At 34.4% G+C, this 27768-nt stretch overlaps 2 protein-coding genes across 3 annotated transcripts in view; both read left to right on the top strand.

Moving 5' to 3' along the window:
• Positions 1–740: 740 nt before the first annotated feature.
• Positions 741–23469, top strand: LOC119837965 (facilitated trehalose transporter Tret1-like). Of its 2 annotated transcripts, none has more exons than XM_038363764.1 (7): positions 741–926; positions 11800–11906; positions 13911–14111; positions 20152–20349; positions 21210–21405; positions 21661–21787; positions 22364–23469. In XM_038363764.1, the coding sequence occupies exons 2-7, from the start codon at positions 11819–11821 to the stop codon at positions 23048–23050; spliced, it is 1497 nt and encodes a 498-aa protein (XP_038219692.1). In that variant the 5' UTR covers positions 741–926; positions 11800–11818; the 3' UTR covers positions 23051–23469. The 2 variants fall into 2 exon arrangements, with proteins under 2 accessions (XP_038219692.1, XP_038219691.1); XM_038363763.1 differs by lacking the exon at positions 741–926 and adding an exon at positions 11460–11528.
• Positions 23470–27357: 3888 nt separating this feature from the next.
• The window catches only part of LOC119837949 (facilitated trehalose transporter Tret1), a 33702-nt gene continuing 33291 nt past the window's right edge, over positions 27358–27768 (top strand). Inside the window, exon 1 of the mRNA XM_038363744.1 lies at positions 27358–27413. The gene's annotated coding sequence lies outside the window, so the exon portion shown is untranslated. The remainder of the gene's footprint in view (positions 27414–27768) is intronic.

The following is a 27768-nucleotide window of genomic DNA, read 5'->3' as shown; positions in this document are numbered from 1 at the left end:
AATTTAATGATCCCCTGGGATAAAACAGGAATTTTGATATCCGTGCGGAGCCGGTACGAGCGTCTATTAAATAATATAATAAAGCCATGAGCCATAGGAGTTACTTGCAATATTAATGACGTCATTTAATTATTAATATCTTATTGTTGTAGTTTTATCAATTAGATCGATATTCGATGTCGTGTGGCTTTTATCTACCCGTACCTAGCTAGATAAGATTTTTTTTGTAATTTACTGATTTTATAAGCCGCCTAATGGGTTTACAATGCATTTGTAAAGTTAATTATAATATAAACAATTCGCTGTTTGTTTCAATAGTTTGGCTTCGATCAGTAATTCCAAGCCATAATCTATCTACATACTGTATTTCAGCCAAATTCGGTTGAGTTCATTTTGCGTACAAACTGTATACTTTCATTAGGACAAATGTATTTTTGTGTTTGTTATTAATCAAAGTCGAGATAAGTTCAGGTTTATCTTTAAGAAGGAGTATGATTTTAACAATTGTTTGTATATTCAACTTATTTTTATATGTATCTTATGTATACAACGTTTACTACTATATCATTTTTCTTATTTTTAAACCTAAACTCCTAATTTTAAACACTTCCCGATTATCTGTATAGTGTATACAGCATACATTTAGTATAATCTGTTAAAATAATAGATAATTCAATCTGGCCGGTCGGTTCGAAGTTCAAATATTCGTTTTTCTCATCGTCCGTTTAGAAATTATTTGGCCAGTGTATCTACTAAAATCGGGCGCGCGTGCCGTGCGCGTTCCAGTGTTTCATCGAACGGCGATAAAAGAACGCGTTAGACGTTACATAATAAAAAAAAAATATCCCCATGATTTAAGGTTCTAATTTAAAACTGTGATAAGTGTCTTATTGTAGGTTTAGTCGTTATTTTTTTTTTGACATTTGGTAAGTATTTTTTATTTTTTTCTTTAGCCGATATTTGATAAACTTAGCAAATAAAAGGGTTTGATTATTTTTTTACATACAAATTTCAAAACTGATAGAACGGTTTTTAAACATGTTCAAAGTTTGTTTAAATCATTTATTATTAAAACAATTAATTTGCAAATTTATAACTACCCGCTTATATTTTGGTATTTAACGGTTTTTCGTAAACGTAAAACGACTGCTTTCATGTAGCTATCTATGTGTAATCCGACACAAATTATTAATTAGCGTACATAATATATTGTTTGTGTATCAATTCTATATAAGTACATAACATAAATTATAAGGCATAAACTTATCCTTATTTTTTAAATGTTATGATAAATTATTCACGTAAATAAAATGGAAATGAGATTATAAAATCTTTTGGAAAGGTGACGCGAGTAGCTGAATATTTATCTGGATTTGTAGGTCTAATGAGCTATATTATATCAAGGTTTTTGCTAAAATGTCCGAATAATATTTCTAAAAGTGTAAATTGTGTTTTTTGTCTACTCTCTTCATCGTCGTCCATCTTTCACGTAGCAATGGAATAAGATAACATTATATTTTGCTAAGTGATCCTTGGGGTATTGTGAAGTAAGATATTACTTTTTATATAGGGTTATGACGTATGCACTCCGTGAGATGCAAGCTTTCGCGCGGAAAGGCTTAGTACCTAAATATCACATAGCATGAAACAAAGTCGCTTCCCGCCGTTGCCGTCGTTCCATTTTCAAATCTATTCCTTTCAATTCATATATTATGGCAAATCGCTACCAAAAACAATTTGATTATAAATAAAATCATAGAATTTCGTGATACGATTTACGAAAATTAAACAGTTATAGGCTGAATATTAATAAGTTTAATAGTTACAGTGACTCGCCATTTTTTTACGATATCTTAATACGTTTTTCATTATTATTGGGTAACATATTTCTACTATTGTGACGTTTTACGTGCAGGTAGGTATACAATATAATACAATACATCCGTGGTTCATTTAGGCTTATATCACTCACCTTCGTTTCCAAAGGTGAAAGAATTTTTCAAATTGCTCAATCTTCATCGCTTCAAATGTAGTAGTAGTTCCTGAGATAAGCATGTTCGAACAAACAAGTTCTTAGTCTTTATATTCTATTGGTACATATATATAGACTAGCCGCTCGCCCCGGCTCCGCCGCAAACAATTTTTTTCTTAGTAATTAGACTTCAAAAAGTTATTTCCTAATTGAAGTGAATACAAATACATAGAATTTGATCAGTCGATATTGGGTTAAACGTGGTGTTGTGGTGGTTGTGTAGTTTGATCTTAAGCGATAATCACCGCCCATGGGCCTTCGCAGACGTTCCTATGTGTAGTGCCTATGAGAATCCACTGCCCGCTTACTAGGGGGTATGGGATAAGGAAAGGATTAACGATTGGAAAAAAGAAATGGACAAGGAGCAAAGAAAAGAAGTAGGTTTATTTCTGCTTAGGTTACCTTAGCTTACAAAGAAAACTGAAAGCCGAAAGTTTAAAGACGGAAAATGACCCCGACGTACCAAGTGACATAGGATATGATAATCCTACTAATATTATAAATGTGAAAGTTTGTAAGGATGTGTGTGTGTTTGTTGCTCTTTCACGCAAAAACTACTGGACCGATTGCAATGAGATTTGATACGTAGACAGCTGGACAACTGGAATAACATATAGGCAACTTTTTATCCCGGTATTCCTACGGAATACGTACTTACGCGGGTGAAACCGCGGGGCGCAGCTAGTAAATAGATATTTTAAGTGATTATAAAAGTTTGTTTATCAAATTCTCCCTCTGTTATTGAAGATATTCCCTCCAAAACTTAAATTATCTCTGAATATAACCGATAAACAATAATTTATTATCAAAAAGATTGACCTTAAATCCGTAACGAAGTATGTTATATGCATTTTGTTTTTGGTTATTGATAAGTATGTTATTAATACAATAAGATGGGAATAAGTGATATAAGTTTTATAAATATAAAAGAATCGCCACGTGTGTTGCTAAGAGCAAAGCTCGAGAACGGGTCGACCAATTCGGCGTTTTTTTATATATTTCTTTTAAAGACAACGAAGGTTCTGCCGGTGTGAAAAACGAACGAGGAAAATATTATAAGCTAGCTGCGCCCCGCGGTTTCACTCGCGTAAGTCCGTATCCCGTAGGAATATCGGGATAAAAAGTTGCCTATATATCATTCCAGTTATCCAGCTGTCTACGTACCAAATTTCATTGCATTCGGTTCAGTAGTTTTTGCGTGAAAGAGCAACAAACACACACACATCCTTACAAACTTTCGCATTTATAATATTAGTAGGAAGGATTTGTGAATAAACATAATTTTGAATGGTTTAAATAGTTTAACAAACAAATACGTACACATTAATCTTGGGACGTTGTGCCAATGTGTAAAAATAAATATGAATGTTTACCGCAGTGACGTTTCCTTTATGTAACTTCGCTAAGAGATTTTTTGCTATGACCCAGGCGCCAACATTTCTAAATCTATAAATATCAGTACATTGTACTCATACATAATATTACAAAGATCCAGTCACTTCCGCCTATCTGCTACTCAATAACTATTAAAGATTTGAAATCTTTAATAGTTATGGGTTTCAAATAACGCCTTAATCCTATTATCCTATCATACTAGTCCTATCCTTCCTACTAATATTATAAATGCGAAAGTTTGTGAGGGTTTGTGTATGTTTGTTGCTCTTTCACGCAAAAACTGCTGAACGGATTGCAATGAAATTTGGTACGTTGACAGCTGGACAACTGGAGTAACATATAGGCAACTTTTTATCCCGATATCCCTACGGGATACGGACTTACGCGAGTGAAACCGCGGGGGCGCAGCTAGTGATATCTATAAGTTGATAGTCACAAAATACTTTCTTACCATATGATACTCCTAATATTTTAAACGCGAAAGTTTGTCAGTATGGATGGATTGATGTATATGGATGTTTGTTACATTTTCACGCGAAATCAACTCATGGTATCTGTATGTTTAGTACAGAGATGTATTATAAGTCTGGAATGGCACATAGGCAACTTTTTACCCCGGGTAACAAGCGAGTGACGCCGCGTGTTACAGGTAGTAGTTATACATATTATATGCTACGAGATATCGTAGATAATATTATACGTATATGCAAGGAACTATATAGTTGAATTAGACGGGTAAAATCTTAGTATAATAAACCGTTATTCATCATCATCATCATCATCAGCCCATACACGTTCCCACTGCTGGGACACAGGCCTCGTATGAGGGTTTAGGCCATAATCCACCATGCTGGCCACGTGCGGGTGGGCAGATTACAGAAACCGTTATTATAGAAATAAAATGAATATCCGACCTGACTATGATATTCCGAAACCGAAGTTTATGTAATTGAATTTAATAGCGAACAAAGTTGGAGTTAGTGAACCGAGGTTTATTCTGAAAATCTTAAACTTTAAAATGCAGTTCCGTCATCAATACAAAGTGTATATATTATCATATAAAATAGGAAAAGGAAGTGGGTGAAAATATTCGATCTTCTCATGACCGTCATCCATTAAACAAAACGCGATATAGTTTTGCAAATAAACCGTTACAAGATCACATTACATACTGTTAAATATTCAAACATGCTATTAGAATTTAAAGACTTTTAACGGATTTTAAACGTGATTTATTATTTATATTATTTAACCCGACATTTCGAACACTTTACAGCGAGCGTGGAGACTCTCTCCGTGAGTAATATAATGATTAAATCACGTTTAAAATCCTTTAAAAAGTCTTTAATTTCTAAATGTATTATTATACTCGTGTGAAATCAATCACAAGAAAATAATACCTACGATCAATTCAGAATATCATAATATTAAAATATGAAACAGTGGTGGCTCAGTGGTGAGAACCTCGGACTTCAAAATCGATAAGTCGGGGTTCGAGACCAGGCGAGCGTGTAGGAAATAAATTGATTTTTCAATCTATCTGCACATGTGGATAACATCACCACTGCTTAAAACAGTAAACGAAAACATCGTGATGAAACCGGCATGTCCAAGAATCAAAAGTTCGACGACATGTGACATCTGCCATCTGCCAACCCGCACTTGGCCAGCGTGGTGGATTATGGCCTGAACCCTCATAGGAGGCCTATGTCCCAGCAGTGGGAACATATATGGGCTGATGATGATGATGAATAGAAAAAATATTTGCAATGCATATAAAGATTGCTCACGTTAATATAATGTGATTTACTATACAATTAAAATTAGTGGGTAATATCATTAAAATAATATAAAACATACAGCACCATAAAATAAAGCGCTTTATGAACTGCGAGCACTCTATAAAAGAGATTTTAATGTTTTCCAAGTAACAACGGAGATAAAATAATTGCCTCTTATCACTGCTGATAACAGCTATGGACAGTAATGGCACTCGCTTTATATTTTTTATTAACTAATCCTACTTTTTATATTATAAACGCAAGTTTGTAAGTACGGATGGTTGTATGAATGTTTGTTACTCTTTCACGCGAAAACAGCGTATCGTATCTGTATAAAATTTGGTACAGAGCTAGATTATAGTTTGAATTCTAAACAAAGGATACTTTCTCCCGTGTACCACGCGAGTAACGTCGCGGGTTACAGCTAATACGCTAGACAATAATGGAGATTGCGACCGTGGCCCACAAATGATTATAATATTATCGTAGTTTATGCAAAAACATTCTCGGTTCCTTGTTTTATGGTTTTATGGATGATCTGAATTTCGAGTAGCTAGAAGAAAGAGAAAATAAAAATATTAGCTAATATAGTATTTTCTTGTGTTTGATTTTACGCGAGTATTATACATTTAAAAATTAAAAACTTTTTAACGGATTTTAAACGCGATTAATTATATTATGAACCCGACGTTTCGAACACATTACAGCGAGCGTGGTCACGGGGGGACTCTCCGTGACCACGCTCGCATAATGAATAAATCGCGTTTAAAATCTGTGAAAAAGTCTTTAATTTCTAAATTAGCAAATATTTTCCGGGACTTGTTATATTTGCAATTTTTCTAAAATTTTCTGTATAAAAGAACTTGAATAGTACAACGAAAACATTTGTTTTGTTATTTCCGTATCGTTAGTACATGTTTTCATTGTTGTATACTAGAGTGGGTACGGGAGGCGAGTCCGCCTGATGGTATCACCACCGCCCATGAACTTTGTAAATGTTAGTAGATGTAGAAATATTCCCCAGTACGAGTTGGTCCAATTCGTGCCAGAGCGTACTTGATTCCCACATCTTAAAATTTACCTCATTAAGAGGTATGAAGCAAAACCATTTATAAAGAACTAGCTTTTGACCGCGGCTTCGCACGCGTTAATTCGGAGTAATTTAATGGATGTTACTATACATATAAACCTTCCTCTTGAATCACTCTATATATTTAAAAAAAACCTCTCAAAATTCATGGTTTAGTTTTAAAGATCCAACCATACATACATAGGTACAGTCGCGGGATGTGATTTTGCTTTATACTTTGTAGTGATCATCACTACATAGTATAAAACGAAGTCGCTTTCTCTGTCCTTATGAACCTATGTCCCTATGTATGCTTAAATCTTTAAAACTACGTAACATATTAGATCGTAGTTATAGTATAGTTTATATGTATAATAACATCAATTAAACTAACTACTCCGAATTTAACGCGTGCGAAGCGAGGCAAAAGCTAGTAACATAGGATCAAAACAAAAACCACCGCAATATCAAATTACTAAGCTTACTACGCTAGTCGAGTTGTTTGTATGATGTGCCATTATCAAAAGAAAAAAAAGGAGAAACAATAAATATTTATAAACGCCATAAATTAGATAAAACGTGGAACGATTTACAACCTACAGTAGTCGACGGTCGCACTATCTAAATCCCAAATTTGAAATGTCTCAGATAATTTGTTTATCTATAAGTGTAAGATTGGAGTGTGTGAGTACTTTATTTTGTCCTTGTGTCTGTTTTACGGAAACGAAAACATTAACCGACTGGCTGTATGCAAATATTACTAGCTTTCAACTCGCGACTTCGTCCGCGTTGTCTAAGGAAATGGTCGAATTTTTTTTTTTTTTATGTCAGTCGGCAATGGAGCTGGTGGGACGCCTGATGGTAAACGCTACCACCGCCCATGAACATTTGTAGAGGCGTAAGGGATTGCAGACCTTACGCCTCTACAAATGGATTGCCGACTTGAAATTGGGAAGGGATTAAGAAAGGATTAGGATAAAGGAATAAAGGAAAGGACTGGGAAGGGTAAGGAAAAGGATATGGGCCTCCGATTCTCGTGCGTTTGCCCGCATAGTGCCTGTTTCTGGGATAAAAACTGTCCTATGTTCTTGCTCGGGTATCAACCTATTTTTGTATCAAATGCAAATCGTTTTTGGTTTAGGCGGGGATAAGAGACAAACAGTTACTATAGTAACTGATGTTAATAGGGATTTCTATGATTTCTTCATCATCAGCCCATACACGTCCCCACTGTTGGGACACAGGCCTCCTATGAGGGTTCAGGCCATAATCACTACGCTGGCCAAGTGCGGGTTGGCATGATTTCTTCACTTATAGATATTTATTCTTTCCATACTACAAAATTTCTTATTTGCGCTAGCTACAAATATTATCCATAATTGTTTTCAACTTAAATAATGAATGGCTTTATTTGGACGCATTGGGCCAAATCCGAGAATTTGTGAATACCACTTGAATGGATGGTTTAAACATATGAATTTATTTTCTTGTGTTTGATTTTACGCGAGAATTATACATTTAGAAATAAAGACTTTTTAACGGATTTTAAACGCGATTTATTTGTTATGTTATTAACCCAACGTTTCGAACACTTTACAGCGAGCGTGGAGACTTTCCCTGTGACGTAATATAATGAATAAATCACGTTTAAAATCCGTTAAAGAGTCTGTAATTTCGAAACTTATGAATTTAGGTAGATTGTACTGTTTGTATGACTGTAGGTAAGTTATGAATATAATATGCTTTGTTCAATCTTCACAATAACATTATACTTTTATAATAAATAAAACAATCACTAGTCACGTGTAAATTTTACATAATTGGATTTACCCCAGCGCGTCATAATACTATTTTTGACTTTCTAATTTGTCCAAATTAAACTATAATTAAGACACAATTTCGACTAACACGTGTAACTTTAAATTGTGTCCAATTTATGAGGTAGGTACTAAATACCAGCTGACCACGAGTACGATAGGGTACGATACAAATATTATATTGGTGTTATATCAAAATCTGATAATCTAATCCCCCCTAAAGTGTCAGCTTTGAGTATATATCGGAGATATTCAGTAGCTACGGCGATAACCTTAATCTCGAAGATAAATATACCGAGATATCTCTGCTCTGAGAATCCTCTGTATTAAAGGGGTGATAACATCAATATATGGCTATTTAGAATTACTGACAAAAAGTATGACCAGCATAAATACTGCGCAACTCAAATATTATCTATACATTCTTATATTATAAACACGTAAGTTTGTAAGTGTTGTAACGTAAAAACTTCTCAATGGATTTACGTAAACTGTACAGTAATATAAAACACTAGCTGCGCCCCGCGGTTTCACCCTCGTAAGTCCGTATCCCGTAGGAATATGGAATTAAAAAGTTGCCTATATGTTGTTCCAGTTGTCCAGCTATCTACATACCAAATTTCATTGCAATCGGTTCAGTAGTTTTTGCGTGAATGAGCAACAAACACACACACACACATCCTTACAAAGTTTCGCATTTATAATATTAGTAGGATTGTGAAAGTATGTTTGTTTGGATGTTTGCGCGCTAGTTACGCTGAAGCTACTGAGCCGATTTTAATGAAATTTGGGTGATAGGACACTTTTATCCCGATTAAATGCTCCTTGGAAGAAAACGGGAATCTTGATTTATGATCGGAGCGGGGATGAGCGTCTTTTTTTTTTATTTTTAATTGTCTAGTTACATGATAAACCAAATTGTCTCTCTTTGGGTCATAATGATATAATTAAAGCAATTTTTATTTTTTTAAACAGTTTATTTGCCATATATAAGAGGAAGAACTCATCGGTAGTATTTATTGATTGAAAACAGGATGACTCAAATATTACCTCGTTGTCTCCATTGAACTTTATTAAGATGCGATTGACTTCAACGTGTGGACTTGACCTATTGTCGTATCTTCTACTGCTATTTTAATTCAATTTCGCATTGTTTACATTACGAAAAGGGACAGAAGTGTTTGAGTATTGTAATTTATTCTGAATCCTGTATTGATTGCAATATTTTGTCGATCGAATTCGGAAGTGCTTTTGTTATGTGTTTGTCTTTCTTTCACGTCGTAACGGAGTGATTTTATGGTATGATTTTGTGTCTGCAAATAGTTCAGAAACTAGAGTATGATGTAGGGACAATTGTTTCGCACGGGTCAGGTTTCAGGCCATATTTAACACTAGCTGTTCACGCCGGCTTCGCCCGTGGTACATATATAGCCAATACCACATTTGTAACATACAAACAAAAATACAAAAGTTTCCTCTTCGTAATATTAATGTAGATATAACTATTTTTATGCAACAGGAGTCATAAAATTATTAATTCTGTGGTTTACGTCGAGCTTTTAAACATCTGAGAACTTATTGCAATAATAAGTATTAGTTGCTTTGGTTTAATAATACATGATATAAACATATACATTTTCCTCTAGAATCACTCTATTAGAAAAAAAAGCATTAAAATGTGGTGCGTAATTATGAAAGATCTTAGCATACAGACACAGATGGCGGAATGCGACTTTGTTTTATACTGTGTAGTGGAGACGGTGTACCGCGATCTAATTTTAATCGGATTTATTTATTCATTGCAACCTATATTTGGATGTTATGACGTTATTTGAATTGTTATTTTCCATACCCGACTTTTTAGTAATCTGTGGTACTGTACCTAGGGTTGTCACTTGTACAAACATATAGTGTTATTTTACTTCTGTCTATGGGTTACTTCCATTGTATTAACTAGGTATCTACTTTATGAATTGTAGTCTACTTAATAGGAGCTGTTTCTAAATCATGGATACCCTTCTACTTCTGGGGCATGGTTATGTCTGACTCCTGACTCAAACGTCTTTGGGAACGCACACGGCACCCCTCACGCTAATTAATAGGGTTGCCATAACTCCTTTTTAATATTCCACTATTCTGACTATGTTACGTACGTACATTAAAAATGATATTTATATTGATTGAATAATAAAAACTAAACCAATTTTAGGAATATTTTGCTTTATATCTAGGTTTTATTTTTTTTTATAATAGCCGTGGTGAAGGATTAAGCGTTATACTAATTAATGTTTTTTAGTCTATATTATGAAAATTGAGCAAAAATGTGAATTTGTTTATTAGTCTTCATACATAAATAAATAACAAGGTAGCAGCCCTAACATTAGATGTTGATACAAATCCTTGCACTTGTAATCTAATGAGCGATAATTAGCATGCCATTGTCATGGCGGCGTCCTTTACGATGCCCTAGGGATTCTAGGTTATTCCGAACAATGCTTAGTCTTTAGAGAGTCACGCAAGAAAGGAATATAAATGAGTTCGATAAATGAGGCAGTACTGAAATCTGTGTCTGCTGTTATATTATACTAGCTGTGACCCGCGGGTTCACCCGCGTAAGTCCGTATCCCGTAGGAATATCGGGATAAAAAGTTGCCTATATGTTATTCCAGTAGTTCAGCTGTCTACGTACCAAATTTCATTGCACGCGGTCCAGTAGTTTTTGCGTGAAAGAGCAACAAACACACATACATCCTTATTAAAATCGCGTTTATAATATTAGTAGGATTTTAATCGTCCATTTACACGTTCATGCGAAAAGCGACGCGAGAAGCGAGGCGAATGTCGTACACGCATATGTAAATACTGAGATCCCGGATTCAGGTATTAAAACAAAGTAGCAGTGACTCGATTCTACCCGTGATACCACGGACAAACGAGTTTCAAAAGCCTACATAGCTTATACGTCATATACCAACATCCGTTCCATAGTTTTGGTGTCAAAGAATAGCAAAAGCTGGCAGATTTTCGTATATAAAATACTAGATTTTCGCATTGGCTTCGCCCGTGGTACATATATAGGCTACCTATGTACCACGGGCACGTGATGGCGGGCAGTGAAGTTGCAGCTTTCCAATGATGAAGAATTTTTCAAATCTGTCAATTTGTTTTTGCGTTAAAACCTTATAGACGTACAAAGGTTCCTTTATAATAATAGCGTAGACTAGTAGTTAACTAAGATTGACTAGCTGAGTTTTATAAATTAAGTAACACTGTATACGACAATATATCGATCGATTATTAAATTCAAAATGTGCCGAAGCCAGGTGCTTCGTCTAGTTCAATGTCGTGTCAGTTACAATTAACCTCTGTATTAGATTTCCATCATTGTTAGCGGTGACTGCCAATAGAAGTGGCGTGTTATTATTGATAGATGCGTGAGTAAGAATTATCTGCGTATTGTTTTTAATACTATTTTATCAGCTTCAGGTGAATATTTATATTTGCATGTAACCGAATCCTTTAGACCCAAATTTATCCATTAAACGGACAGATTCAATTCGAACTTTTTGCTTTTATCAAATATCGGTGACAATACAGTAATTAAAGAGACAGTTGCGGAAAAGGACAGGCAGAAAAACAGTTTACGACATCGGTTGGTTTTATATAAATTCGATAATCAATTTAAACGATTCTCGATTGTTCCAGAATGCAGTAACACGACAAGATGGATAAGCCAACAATGCATATGCTCTCCGTCCAGGAGAAGGGCGGACAAACAAAGAGGACCAACCAATATATCGCAGCTGTAGCTGGTAAGAACTTTTTTGTATAGTGGAGAAATCCTGCATAGACACGCACCGTCCCGGGGACGAGGCTGTGTGTCATGTCGAATTCCCACCGACTAATACCCCACTGTGTTCCCTCAAGCCGCACGAGGGCTCTGGATACTTGATGGAATTTGTCAGCTACACTCGTGTTTTATAGTAAAAATAATTAATTTGGTTATTTTGGGTCAAAATTCAGTTTGTAGAAAAATATCCGCCTCAATGTTCATCATTGTCATGAGACAAATCTTGGACATGCCAGTTTCCTCGCGATATTTTCCTTCACCGTTTCAAGCACTGGTGATGTTATCCAAATGCACAAATAAATTGAAAAATCGATTTATTTCTTGCACGCTCGCATGGTCTCAAACCCCCAAATTATCGATTTTAAGTCCGAGGTCGTCATCACTGAGCCACCACTGCTTTTAGCCTAATAACTCCATTCTAAGGTGGATTCGACTATAAGTTGGCATCAGCAGGCTCAACTTTAATGCCAATAATATAAGCTTTACTTGGATGCAAAAACGCAGCAAATCATATTAATTATTATATTAGGTACAACCTATTTGTTGTGTAATTTACCACGTTAGGCCTTCAAAGAATCGGCTTCCTCAGTCTTCTAGAAAAACCACTACTGCGGTTTGTGTTAGCTATTTAATCTGATTGTTATATATCATTGTGGTACATTGTTCCTAATATAATTATAATAGCAAAACGTATACAAATAAATCAAATCCGAACTTTCCGAATTAACCATACCTTATCTTAATACATACAGCATTACAAGTGTAGCATGCAGCTAAAATGATAAATGTCTATTTAAATGTATTGTGAATGAATCAAATGCAGATACATCGACAATAATGTAAATTATCTCACCAATGGCCTTAGATCGATTCCAGAATATTCAGTATTTATCGACATAATTACATCTTCGCGAAAATGCAAAGCTAATATTAGTATTTAGGACGGGCGTGTATCGTAAATCGATAATAGATCACGCATTTAGGTGTAGGACAATTGAGTTGCAATTGATCCTAGAGGAACGTCGAATTACCGACATTGCCATCAGTTTGACGATATTAGTCGGTTAAAAACAAAGGAAAATGTTAGCCACTGATCGATATGATTGCTTCCAAGTTTATCTGGAACTAAGTGCATACATTACCTCCATAGATTGACCATCTAACATTGAAATAATTTTCAAATCGGTTTAGTAGTTCCTGGCATTAGCACATACAAACAAACAAACCAATACAGTTTTACACAATTAGTATCGCTAGTTAGATGAACTCTAAAACTGTTAAATCTATTTTGAGATTTGAAAAATCCATCATCAGCATGTGAGTTACATTATTCCTGAATTACATAGGTCATATATTGTTATATTGTCTTGTTCCACGTGAAGTCGGCACCATGAAATTATTTCTTTATGTACTAAAAACTGTATGAAAGGATGGATATAAAAAAACTTATGTGACGTAGTTTACACGTTCCAATATCGTCTGATGCAGAGAATAATGGCTTCCCAAAAACCGTATCAGATAGAATCTCATTATGCTTATGGAGTGATAGTTGGTACGACGCAGTACGCCATGATTTAAATATGAATAGAAGCAGTTAAAAAAGTCTATTTTTAATACGCTAACGCTTCACCTGTATGTTTGTATGTTAAACTAACACGTTTAGACTCGATATTGACTCATTTTAAACGAGCAGATTTAAATCAAATTTTGTACACTTACAAGGATTGGTGACAATACAATAATGTCACTTATCCTGATTAGGATCGCCGGGATTAAATTATTTTCTTACTTATTTTTAGTTTATTCTATTATAAGCGTGATTTTGTTTTTAGTTTCCTAAACTGTATGTATTTTATAAGTGGGTATTCCGAAGCGTTTCTGTTCCGTGAGCAAATGTCTTTAAACATGACTACGTTTCATTACACACGCCCTCATATTATAATAATTAAATATGACCAAATTCCAGCTGCCATCGGTGCAGTCGCCGCTGGTACCATCCTCGCTTGGACATCTCCCGCGCTTCCCCAACTCCAACCGCCAAAAAATACCAGCGACTTGGCGCCAAAAGAGATTGACGTCTTCGCTGTCAATGTCACTAGTAATTTGACGCAGGCTCTTGTCAACTCTTTGGGGCAGCCCGCGGATTTCCTACTGGATACTAAAGAGAGTAAGTTTTTTTTTTTAATTTTTATTTGTAATTTTTATAAGTTTATAGTTGCATGAATTTATATATGTGTTCTTTGATAATTTATTAAAAATTAGGCGTGCTTAGTATTTATGTACTTTCAAGGATTAAAATTAGATAATAATCGTAGATCGTTAGGTTGAAATTTAGACAAATCTGATTAAGCTAATACAAAAAAATGTAGAAAATCGTAGCAACAAAATATTATAGAAATACAAAAACAGCAAACAAATTAACTGACTCGTGTATCTGGTTACTTAGAAATACTTTTATTACTTTTCTAAGTTGAAAGACCTTAATAAGCATCGAAACCCTGTTAGTACCTTATTTGCTATAATAGTGCAGGCTTGTTCTAAAATTACTAAGATTAAATTATATCTAAAATCAATCGATGAATTCATCGATTTATTATGAAACCACCCTTATGTTAATATCACACCTTATACTATACTAGCCTTTGTCCGCGGCTTCGCACGCGTTAAATTCGGAGTAGTTTTATAGATTTGATTTTTAATTTTATAGCATTGAAATGCTTTATAAATGAGAAAACCGTAGCAACGGTTAGGCAAGAAACGCAGGTTCGAATCCTTCCTCGTGATCAAATTTTTTCTATTTCAAAAATTTCTCAGTTTTATAGATGTTATCATACATTCAAACCTTCCAATCTAATAACACTATCTATTAAAAAAACTCCATCAAAATCCGCTGCATAGAAAAAGGATAATATAGAAGAGCGGTAAGAAGAATTTAAAAAAATATTGTGATAAATAAATTATATACAGTATTGTTTTAAATACCTACTATATTATAGTGGTTGAAATAATCAAAGCATTTGTACCAACGATGACTAAATATCTTAAACGAGTTGTGAAACTTTTGTCAGTTATAAATCATTGATAAGTAGGTACATATTGTTAGATAAAGTTTTGGGTGGTCGGTGACTCGAGATGCATCGTATTTATTAAAAAACATATTTAAAGATTTATCTCATACAACAAAGATTACCTTATCAGTTGCCGTTGTTTTTATTGTATAGTTAACGAATTCATAACAATATTTTTTCTACTTATCTAAGTATTGTAATATTTCCTTAATTGGAATATTTCGGGTTTCCGACCGTCTGGCGTGATTTGTGCTTGATGGAAAACTGCTGCCATTCAGTCCCATTTTATAATTTGAAGTGCTACCTTCCCCCAGGGATGTCGGCGATCATTTTGGCAAAAAAGAATTATTTAATTGTTATCAAGTATCAAGTATCAATATACAAAAGGTTCTTTATTTATAATAATTTTTTAAACTATTGCAATTATCGATGTATATTTTCGGATCATCTATATTAATGTCAAAAAGCTTTTTAAACTACCACAGATAACATAATACTATAGATTATACTATAGTGTTTCTAATTAAGATGTTTTTTCTCGTAGACATTATGTCTACAAAACTCAGATCAACATGCATATCGAATTGGCTTCGCGGCTTTTAAAGTTCCGTACATATTAACGAATGGTCACCCATCCAATTTACAGCCGCGCCAACCGTGGCTCAACCTCGATTTTTTTAATTATCTGTTGTTATAGCGAAATGGGAAAGATTCATCCTGGTGATAGGTATGCATATCCCTTTGGGTTAGGATCCCTAATACGTACAATTACAAAATAGATGCGCATAATATTTTTAACATGTGACAGAACTCGTATCTCATTTGCAGTACTCATTAGTAATTCAAAATCTTAGAGGTTTAGATATCTTCACTAAAATTGTAAACTTGTCTGTTTGTTTACCCTTCTTCCACGTTGCTGCAAGGCGATTTTATATTATAATTTTTCTGACCGCAGATAACAAGAAAGAATTAGAAAGGCTATAATTTACCGTAATTTCTTTAGACCATAAGCGGGAAAACTAGAAAGTACAGATTAAACAATAAAATTGCATTGAACACTCTGTATTTGTACGTTATGACTAGATAAGGAACCGGTTTATATATGCATATTTTTTGACTTCCTTGCGAATAAGCAACGGTGCTTATGCGACTGTGAATAAAATGTATATTATAAAATTTTCTTTTCTGTACTAATAAATTAAATAAATCAATTTTTAAACTCAAACATTTATTTATTTATTATTTATTATTAAGATATATGGAAGCACCTTTGAATCGTCATAACATAGTTTTAATATTTACCACCGTTTCGGAAAGCAATTTCTACAAAGAGCCGGCAAACTCTGTTCAATTTATAGTCATGGGTATGCAAATACTTTGAAACAGACACACGTCACTCCGAAATCCCCTTGCACTTTCATTGGCAAGCATTTCCAGACATCACGAGAACGATGTTTTGCGTATAAATAAGCTGAAACGGTTATCTAACTAGAAACGTCATCTGGCAGTTGCTGGCAGCGTGCCACAGAGGTATGGCTGTGGGTGTGACCGATTATTTTTAATACTGAATGCGTTCTTGACTCCGCGTGATTTTGTTTATAATAATGCTGGCGCATTCGTTACGTTCTTGTGTGGGAAGATTGATGGGGGGTGTCGTCAATTCTGTTTTTTGGAATGGAAGACAGAAAAACCTTAATAAGGGTTTACGTCATTGACAAAACATGTCATTTAAGATGTATTAATGAAATGAATGAATTTTCAGTAGACACATTTTATTTGATTTCCAGCTGCATTTTAAATAACGTATTAATTTTTTTAGGATATCTCACAAACTGAACCGATTTTGATGAAACATACACTTGTCTCAAAATTTGAGCGTACCTAAATAAAATAATTAAAACCCGACTTCTAACATACTTATGATATTTGGCACACGTGTTTAGAAGCTGTTACTAACTAACATATCCATAAATACAATCCTTTTTTCCGTCGGTCGGTTAACAAAAACACTAATTCTATTACACAAGACTAGTCACTAACGATATTATCTAAGTAGTTAGAATATTCAAAGATATAATTAGCCCAACCCTGAATACTTAAACGCTAATTAACTTTAAAACAAGGTTAGCTTCGTATTGTGACATTTTCATGGACGTGTCGACGACAGAACCTTCTCGAAATATTAATTTATTTATTTAAGAATTTCCAATATATGTTCTACAATTATAGGAAAGTAGACGCTCCTCCCAGCTCCGCTCGGATATCCATCTTTTTTTATCCCAAGAGAGCATTTAATCGGGATAAAAAGTATCCTATTACGCAAGTCATCTCATACCCTGTCTGTATACCAAATTTGATCAAAATCCGTTCAGTACTTTCAGCGTGATTGACGGACAAACATCCAAAGAAACAAATTTTCACATTTATGATGTAGGTGTGATTCTGTGATTATTGGAAAAAAAGAATGTTTATTCTACACCTCATAATATAGTTCGCGAAATCTTTACAAAACAAAAATTAAATAAGTAACTACTTCCTACTATCCTACTTATATTATAAATGCGAAAGTTTGTAAGGATGTGTGTGTGTTTGTTGCTTTTTCACGCAAAAACTACTGAACCGATTGCAATGAAATTTGGTACGTAGACAGCTGGACAACTGGAATAACATATAGGCAACTTTTTATCCCGATATTCCTACGGGATAGGGACTTACGCGGGTAAAACCGCCGGGCGCAGCTAGTATTATAAATGCGAAAGTTTGTAAGGATGTGTGTGCGTTTGTTGCTCTTTCACGCAAAAACTAATGAACCGATTGCAATTAAATTTTTGGTACGTAGACAGCTGGACAACTGGAATAACATATAGGCAACTTTTTATCCCGATATTCCTACGGGATACAGACTTACGTGGGTGAAACCGCGGGGCGCAGCTAGTAACTAATAATTATTTGTAGCTCCTTGTTGGAGCGCCAGTTAAAAGAATGAACATACATTCATACGTATGAACCTATATACATATATACTAATAGATTATAGCATTACTTAAATTGCATGACAAATTTCAACATGACATTTCAATAACCTACATACAATTTGTCAGTTTGACAAAATTGTATCCTAAAAATATGCTACAATCCATCTGTAGGTCGCAAGAAGCATTATTTGAATCGGAAAGTCTAGTAGCAAGGAAATAATAGTCGAAGCTTGCCAGAAACTGAAGTACCCGAGTGTTAATAAAATTCAAGTGCTTTGGCCACAATTTGGTATGCACTGCATGACAGTTAACTGGTGTATTTCATTTCTTATTGCTACAAATGATTTGGTTAGCACGCGGAACTACTGTTTGGCGAGGTTTTTGGGTATATACATTATTGGCCCGTGTTGCATATATATTTATTTATTTATTTTATTTATTTACAATAATTAAAACGGTTTTACACCAATAACATTAATTATTAACTATCAATTTTTACATTATATAACATCTCACTTAAATTTATAAATAATTTATATGACACAATTACAATTAAATACATTACATAATTACAATTAATGACATTCAGATAAAATTAAATCTTTTACACCAAGTAAAACAATACAAAGGAAACACAGCAAGAATAGAATTATTGTACAAGAGGCGGTCTTATCATTAACAAGTGATCTCTACCAGACAACCTGTGATGTAGGAAAATGCTGAGAGAGTAATTTTGGAGGTGTAAAATAACGTACGTATCTAACGGTGAAATTATTTTTGAAATCACTCCAGCAGTTCTTGAGATTAGCGCGATTGAGCAAACGAACTCATTTGCTTTATATTATAAGTTTAGATAACACAAACGAAAATGAAGATGTATTATAGATATAATAGTTACATATTCGTACTCACGCATCTGCGTGGCAGCGTGTGCTATGCAGAACGACTGAACCATTTTTTTATGAAATTTAGCACTGAGAAAGACAAGACGCTAGAGATGGAATAGTCCCTTATGATGGAATAACTTTATACAAACAATATAGAGATTGGATTTTGTATAGAAATATAAATACAATTAACATAATTTTGCTTCAACTTCTTTGTTTTGTCACTCAGATCAAATTATTCGTAAAACATCCAAGGCATGCAAGATATTTACAACTATTGGGTTGTAGTGTTTATAACGCGTAAATAAATTTCTTAAACTTCAAAGCAGCGCATACAGATGTTAAACCTATATTTATCACTATCCCACTATCCACTTTACGCACCGATTTTACGATACACTTCACTGAAATACTATGAGACTAATAGGTTTTGGCTTCGCAATAGCATTTTTGTGTGTCTAAATGCGATATCAAATATTTATTTATTTATACGTTGCTAGACCAGGCTCGTCTCAGCTCGTCCCGCCTCCGCCCGGATATCAAGATTCCTGTTTTATCCCAAGGAGCATTTAATCGGAATTAAATGTATCCTATCACCCAAGTCAGCTCATACAGTGTCTGTATACCAAATTTCATCAAAATCCGTTTCAGCGTGATTGACGGAGAAACATCCAAACAAACAAACTTAGTGTGATTAGTGTGATAAATAACACAGAAGAATTGACAATTTTGGTAGAAGACTTCGTGAACCTTCGAAAAGAACCAGTTTTACTAGTGTATTCGACTATTCACTTACCCACATGCCTATTTTACACTTATTGAAGAGATCTGTACACTTTTATTACAACATATAGGCTAAACAGGACATACTATGCAAAAGCTGTGCAATCGGCCATAATATCATCGTATATAAAATTTATTTCTTTGTTTGACGCGCTAATGTCGGGAACAACTGGTCCGATTTCAAAATCTATTTCACCTTTGGATATGTTCGTGATACCTGAGATCTATAGGCTATATTTGTTACGGGGGTATCTGGGACGGACCGCTTGTATAGCATATAGCTGTTAACGAGCTGCTCAGCGTGGTTTCGCCCGGGTAAGCCCATTATCGTCATTGAGAAATAATCTCCTCTCTCTCAAGCTGGATGAAAAATAGTGTGCAAGATTTTATTAAAATCGATTCAGTACTTCAGGTGACCATAGGAAACAAACAACGTGACATAATATATTATCAACAAATTAAGATATTCACTTAAACCTCCATAAACTTTCCAGGTTCCCTCGTATCATCAGTACTCGCGATAGGAGCAGCGATCAGTGCTCTACCAGTGGGGGTGATAGCCCAGAAGTTCGGAAGGCGACCGACTATCCTCATGTTAGCTGTACCCTTGCTTATCAACTGGTTGCTGACGATCTTCGCGAATGGAGCTGGTATGCTCATCTCGGCGAGGTTCTTTGCTGGTCTTGCTACGGGTGGGTTGATGTTTTTGGTTTTTATGCCATCTTCGGCAATGGAGCTGGTGGGTCGCCTGGGGGTAAGCGCTACCACCGCGCATGTATATTTGGAGAGGCGAGGTCAATTACAGATCTTACACCTCTACAAATGGATTGCCGAATTTAAATTGGAAAGGGATTAAGAAAGGATTGGCGAAAGGAATAAAAGAAAGGACTGGACAGGGTAAAGAAAAGGATATGGACCTTGGTACATTTAAATATAGGTGACGATTTATGATATATATTATAATTTCTATATTAGATATATATTATAATTTCTAAGAGATATTTCGTTATTTTTATATAATTACAAAGCAGTTAAAAAAATTAAAAGACTAGGAATAGCTTTAACGCAGTAATTTTTCAATAGCCGAAATTTAGAAAATTTATTTACCGTTGAATAGACCATCTATTACAATGTACAAAATAATTATGTTTGACAAAAAGCTCTCTTTTGTTTTCCGCTTTCAAATTGACTTAACCAAATGGTTTTACATTACATAAATGATCCAACAGCAACATCTGTTTGATAATGACATTGCTACAAAATACATATTATTAAACAAAGTACATATATATCTACTTAATAATTCCAATAAATAATTAAATAATCCCAATATTATAGATGCATTTAAGAAACTTCGAAATATATCAGCCGTAATCGTAATTTAGTGGTCTTTGCCTGAAAACGTTGCAAACTTAGAAAAATACAAAAATTTCCTCTTTATATTATTAGTGTATTTAGTCTATAATCTACTCATAATTGTACTACGTGTGATATTGCCACATTGACGCTCTGTGTTCTCTACTTTATGGTTTCTGTGAACTCTTCTCTCCAGGTGGAATCTGCGTCGCGGCACCCATGTACATCGGTGAAATAGCTGAGACCTCTATACGAGGGTCGTTGGGCGCTTTCTTCCAACTCTTCCTCACCGTTGGCATCCTGTTCACCTTCGTGATTGGCGGCTGGACACACTGGAGGACCCTGTCCATCATATCTGCTGTATTGCCTATCCTTTTGGTGGCTGTGTTTTGGTGAGTCTAGAGATCTTTTAGCCGTTTAATGAGGAGCCTAGGCTCTTCATTAAACGGGTGATGGATTGTGATGTGACAAAAATAAAGTTTAACAATACACTAATTATACACACGCGGTTTTTCTCGCGTTGTCAATGGAAAAAATAGACAGCGGGGGTTTAATTGAAACAAACACACTGATATTTATTATATTAGTGAAGTTTAAAAATTTGGCTTGCAAGCTTTGGTCTATAGTAGCTATCTTCTTAATAACAGGTGGATGCCAGAAACCCCCCAATATCTGCTGGGCAAGAATAGACGTCGTGATGCTGAGAAGGCTCTCAGGTGGCTGCGGGGACCCGACGCTGATCTCACAACTGAACTCGAAGATATGCAGAAGGAGGTGAGAAATTCTCTTATAATTGGGTTATATTCTACAAGTATATCCCATACTTGTAGAAATGTTGCATAGTTTGAATATTTTATCAGAATAATGTTATTGTGAACACACATAGTATAAAGCAAAGTAACTTCTCGCGTCTGTTCATATGCATGTATCTTATACCTTTAAACGAGCAAAAAATTATATATTTTAAATGTTTTATTTTATTCGTGATTTTTTTTCCTGACATCTATTGGTGAATAATAATACTATTTTGCTTCGTAGATAGCTGGACAACTGAAATAACACAAAGGAACTTTTTATACCGATATTCCTACGGGATACGGACTTACGCGGTTTCAACCGCGGGTCACAGCTAGTGTATCTTTAAACTATACAACGGATTTTGATGGTTTTTTTTTTTTAATACAAACGAGTGATTCAAGAGAAAGGTTTATATGTATACTAATATCTATCATCTACGGAGTAGTTTATCCGAATTAAACGCGTGTGAAGCCGCGGGCAAAAGCAGTAAATTATAATTAGATTAGATTATTAAATGTATGTATAACCATATAATAAAAAATCTCTTTCCAGGTGGACAACGCGTCCCGCCAGCGCGGCGGGATGCTGCACATGATCAAGAGCCGGGCCCCGCTCATGGCGCTCATCTGTTCCCTCGGTCTGATGTTCTTCCAGCAGTTCAGCGGCATCAACGCCGTCATCTTCTACACCAACCAGATCTTCCAGTCCGCCGGCTCCAACATCCCACCGGCCATCGCCACCATCATTGTCGGAGTCGTCCAGACCATCGCCACTTACATATCCTCGTTGCTGGTCGAACGCGCTGGAAGACGCATCCTTCTCATTCAGAGTTGCATCATCATGGGGATCTGTCTCATCGTTCTTGGCGCGTATTTCAAAATGCAGGAAGACGGTACTGATGTCAGCTCCGCTGGCTGGCTGCCTCTGGTCTGCTTGGTTCTGTTCATTGTCTCGTTTTCGCTCGGCTTCGGGCCGATACCTTGGATGATGATGGCTGAGCTGTTCCCAGTTGAGTTCAGAGGAACGGCGTCCGGCGTGGCGGTCATCACCAACTGGATGCTGGTGTTCGTAGTCACGTTGTGCTTCCCGCTGATGAAGGATGCGATCGGAATATACAGCTGCTTCTGGTTCTTCTCCGGTTTCATGGTTATTTGCGTGTTCTTCGTGTTCTTCTTGATTCCGGAGACGAAGGGGAAAACGGTGTCGCAAATCCAGACTATTTTGGGGGGTAAAGCGTGATAATACTCGTGAAGCGCCGCGTTCGTACAAAGTTTCCGTTTTTTTAGTGTTTGACATGTGTCTGTGATTGTTTTGTGTGGATGGTTAATGATTTCTTGTTATTTATATCTGAGTGAAGCATCAAATATTGTTTGACTGAGAGTTGTTCGAAACTTAAGGGCTTCAAAGCTTTACTCTGAGCGAGCTCATGTAAAAATCGGTGATTATTTTAGTACTTATAGGACTAGACGTGCCAAATATTGATAGTTTTAAATTTTAAATGATTGCAATGTGAACAAATGAATATAATGATAATTAGTGATAGACTCCGTAATGTTTTAGTCTCGCAAATGTTTATAAGCGAAACTGTTCAAATGTGTAATTGTTATTTTTTGATGTTATTTTATTGTAAATAGATTAATTATATTATTTTTATTATGTGTTTTTGTTTCATTTCTGTTAAACTTATATGTTTTATGACAAATTTATCATGCCGTGATTACTATTGAAATCTTGCCCTAAATTCTAGAAAGTTTTCTATGTCCCAAAGTGGCTTGAAAGAACAAAGACAGATGACCCATTGCATGAGCTAGGACCTATTGTTAATTTTATGGAAGCTTTTCTCCCAACACTTAGAATCCAATATTTTTAGAACATGTAAGTTAAAGCACTTAAATGAAAATATAGTTTTTCCCAAATAATATTATATTATTGAAACATTAAATAAAACTTTCCGTATATTTCAAAAGTTACAATAAAACTAAAAGAATGTAACAGAATATTAGTAAAAGTTAACTATTTCTGTACTCCCAACATAGATGGCGTTAGTGACGGACATTCCTTGCTTATAGCCCTCTTTTCTATATCGTCGATTCGTGAAGACAATTCTAATATTTGCCTCTCGATGGTTTTCACATCAGTACGAAAACCGTTAACAGTAGCGTCCAATTCAGTCAAATATTGTATTTTATTGCACAATTCGTCATATTTCTGTGTGATATATTCCCTTGCATTCTTAGAATCGCGCAGTTCCTTATCAATTTTGTGGACTATTTCATATTTGAGCTCATCAAATTTAGACTCCAGACCTGGTCCTAGCAAATGGGCACCTTTTATTGATGTGTCGTCCTCTAATTTCGGAAGCTTAGTATGACATGCCATGGTTTTTTGCACGCGCTATTGAGGTTGTATCACTCTGAACAATTTTAATTTCCCGTATTGGTCTTGCATTGTAGATTTTTCACAGGCGCTTATATCTAATTGTGTCAAAGTGTCAACGTGATATTTTCTTTTTAAGGCGTTTGGTTTTTACTCTACTACATAAAGGTCGCACCATGGGTCATACGAGTATGAATTTAGTAATCTATGGCCACTTAAAACCTGTATGTTTATTTAACTACTTTTTACATATGAACAGTATTTGACAATTATATTTTTGTTAATTACCTAATTAAAAATGGAATGCAAGAGCTACAATTCAACAACGATTTAGAAAATATTTTCCTTTTTCAATGCATTCCATGGAAAAAAACTCTTTTGACTTGAAAACTTTGCTCGCTCGCTCATTCGCCTCGCCATCCGCTTCGCTATTCTACGTTTAGTGGTGTTCTACGCAAGATAGTTTTCTTCATTTATTTAATTAACTTATTTATTTATTAATATATATAAAATGCTCAATTAATAAAAATCTCTTCCCAATATAAAGGCCATTTGTAGAGGCGTAAGGTCTGCGATGGACCTTATGCCTCTCCAAATGTTACTAGGCGGTGGTAGTGTTTATCATCAGGCGTCCCACTAGCTCCATTGCCGACTGTGACATAAAAAAAATACATTTGCGTTTTAGAGTTTATTGATAAATTACATTCCGGTTAAGCGTATACGAATAGTGAAACAAAAAATGTAATGTAAAATGCAATTACATCTAAGTACAACTCATTAAGAGTCATCAATCACATTGTACTGCTGAGCATTTTGCAATTGTAATTTTCCAAGCTGATAAAACAATAAGTGGACAGTACTTGGACAATGCGACTTCATACCAATGATATTAAAAAAACCTTGTTTCATGTGTATACTGGAAATGCTTATAACAATATATATACTAATAACAGGGACCCTTACAGGGTATAGTTTCTTTAATAAACAACTTTTTAATTGAAGGATACAGCCCGCTTTGCAGAGAATCCACGGCGACTGAAGAAATGGCAGCTCATGTCATCATGGAATGTACGGAGGTTGCGGAGTACATGACACCAATTTTCTCCTGGGTGCCTCAAGCTTTTGGCAAACCTTTCAAGCTGGTTATCTACACGGAAGAGCTGGGCTGGTTTCTACTTTGACTACTTCCCCGTTTTCTTTTTCACAAAAAATCTCTCCTCTTTCACGCCTGACGTCGATTTGCGGAAACATGCCCGTTTACATATTATGTATCACTACCTGGGGCACTATACTGGGGCAGACCCCACGATTTTACCCATGTAGTACCTATTGTTACTACGTGGTAAAATCGGACCAGTAGTTCCTGAGATTTGCGCGTTCAACCAATCAAACAAACTCTGAAGCTTTATAGAAGCGTTATAGATTACTTTTTATTGGGAACATTGTTTCAAAAGCCAAAAAAATCACAAGACAATTAAATAGGAAAGATTTAATATTCAATAATAGTTATCACACTCACCAGTTTCTCGAAATACAAACTTTTCCTTACGACGTTTCCTGCATTCCAACTCTATCAGAAATGACTACAGACGGCGTCAAACCACTTGATATCAAGTGGTTTACACATCGCTACTCGTTTTTAACATAGTTTATAACCTGTATGGATATTACTTATAAATTTAAAGAAAAATAATGAAGAGGATTATTTTTTATTATGTTATTTCTAAAAGCAAGCAGTTCTTTATTTATTTAAGTATGAAATTGAAAGAAGTAGCTTAGTATAGGCTATTAAGTTTAGAAAATATAAAATGACAATTCAGTTTGTTAGTACAAATTAAATAAAAGTTAGGTGCATTTGTATGACTTTATTCTCAAAAAATCATTATTCTTTTAATTTTGCTATATAGATACCTAAGTACAGTTTGATTTACTATTGTCAACAACTTAGTAGAAAGTCTTATTAGGTTTGCATTATTTTTGACAGTATTTCTGTAACTTTTTCTTAACACGACCTTATTCATTTCAAATATTTTTTTAATAATTTTTTACTTTTATTAAGCACTAACATATCCATGGAAAACACTGCTTTATATTATAAAACTTTTGTGATAATAAAAATTTGAAACGGTAATTTATTAATAATACATATTAATAAGTGAGTATAAGTTTTTGGATATATTATAGAGTCCTTTTACCCAAAGTGACAGATCGTACATTAATTTTAATATTAACAAATTACTACATTTATTGCATTAAACATTTATTTTGTAGCATTCATGTTTTTGAATTCCAATATCTGTACAAAAGTTTTGTTTTTATGTATGTTTCACCAAGTGTAATAGATACGCATTAATTTTCTAGAATCGAATAATAAAACAAGTTAAACGATATTAGAATCAAAACTTCTAAAAATGAAAAAAACATTCGATAAAGAGGTATGTTATGTTGCAATTACAAAATTCGACATCAGCTGATTTACAAATGTAATTACAGATAAGCAAAACGAACACACAGCGAGGAAAATTACCTTTTATCTATCATAAGAGACCCTTTGGTTGATTATCAGAAAATTATTCACAGCTTATATCTTATTATTTTTACATACAGAACTTTGGTTTAGTTCTTGTTGTGGCGTGGTACGTGCCGTGTTCCATTTATGTAAGTTGGATTTAAATTATAAATTGATATTTAATAATAAATAACAAATCATTAATATTGCGTTATACAAAATATTTTGAAATTACGAATTAACGGTGCATTATCGACCTTATATTTTGAATTCATATTTGTCTGCTTGATTAAAAGCTCTTACTTCGAAAATAAAAAATAAAAAAATATATCTCCGTACATACGATGTAGATGCTTCTCTAAATAAATAAAATCGTTTATTTTGAATACTACACAGTGAAAAAATACCTATTATTTAAAAAATGACATATGATCGATTTTTTAAAACACAAATTGTCAAATTCACAATGACTCAGTCAAAGAATCGTCTTGGGATAGTAGTTACAGAATTTAGGAAGTTATAATGAAATGCTCGTATTCCGGTTAAATAGTAATGTACAATTGTGTACGTCATTTTAAAAACACAATCAGTACTTTATAATGAAATTTATCAGTTGACACATTGCAATGATATAGGCTCTGGCCTGTATTAATCATTCCTAAGTACAAACCATATCGCCCGCGTCCGCTAAACTGCCGGTCTGCCCTCGACTAAACTGTAAGTTTTCTGTTTTCTAATTTAAAAAAAAGAATAATAATATTTAGGCACAGATTTAATTCTTATATTATCTGTATTTTTTGTTTGTAAATCTCATTTAATCTGTTTTATCTCTCAATTATGAGTGATTGCGATTAAGTTTATATTTTACTTAAAGGGGTCAGTGAAAGATACATTAAATGTAATTTTTGATGGATAACTTATATAAAATATAGCATTTAATTAACACATATATTTTGTGTATTGTGATTTTTTTCCCTAAATTCTATGAAAGAAAAAATATAGTATTCGTAAAAGCTAACTAAAAGAAGTAGTAAAATATATTCGAATTTGAACTTCTTTAAAATAAAAATAT

Source organism: Zerene cesonia, chromosome 29 (genome assembly GCF_012273895.1).
Source record: "Zerene cesonia ecotype Mississippi chromosome 29, Zerene_cesonia_1.1, whole genome shotgun sequence".
In the NCBI taxonomy this organism is placed as follows: domain Eukaryota; kingdom Metazoa; phylum Arthropoda; class Insecta; order Lepidoptera; family Pieridae; genus Zerene; species Zerene cesonia.
This window is presented reverse-complemented; position numbering and strand designations above follow the sequence as displayed.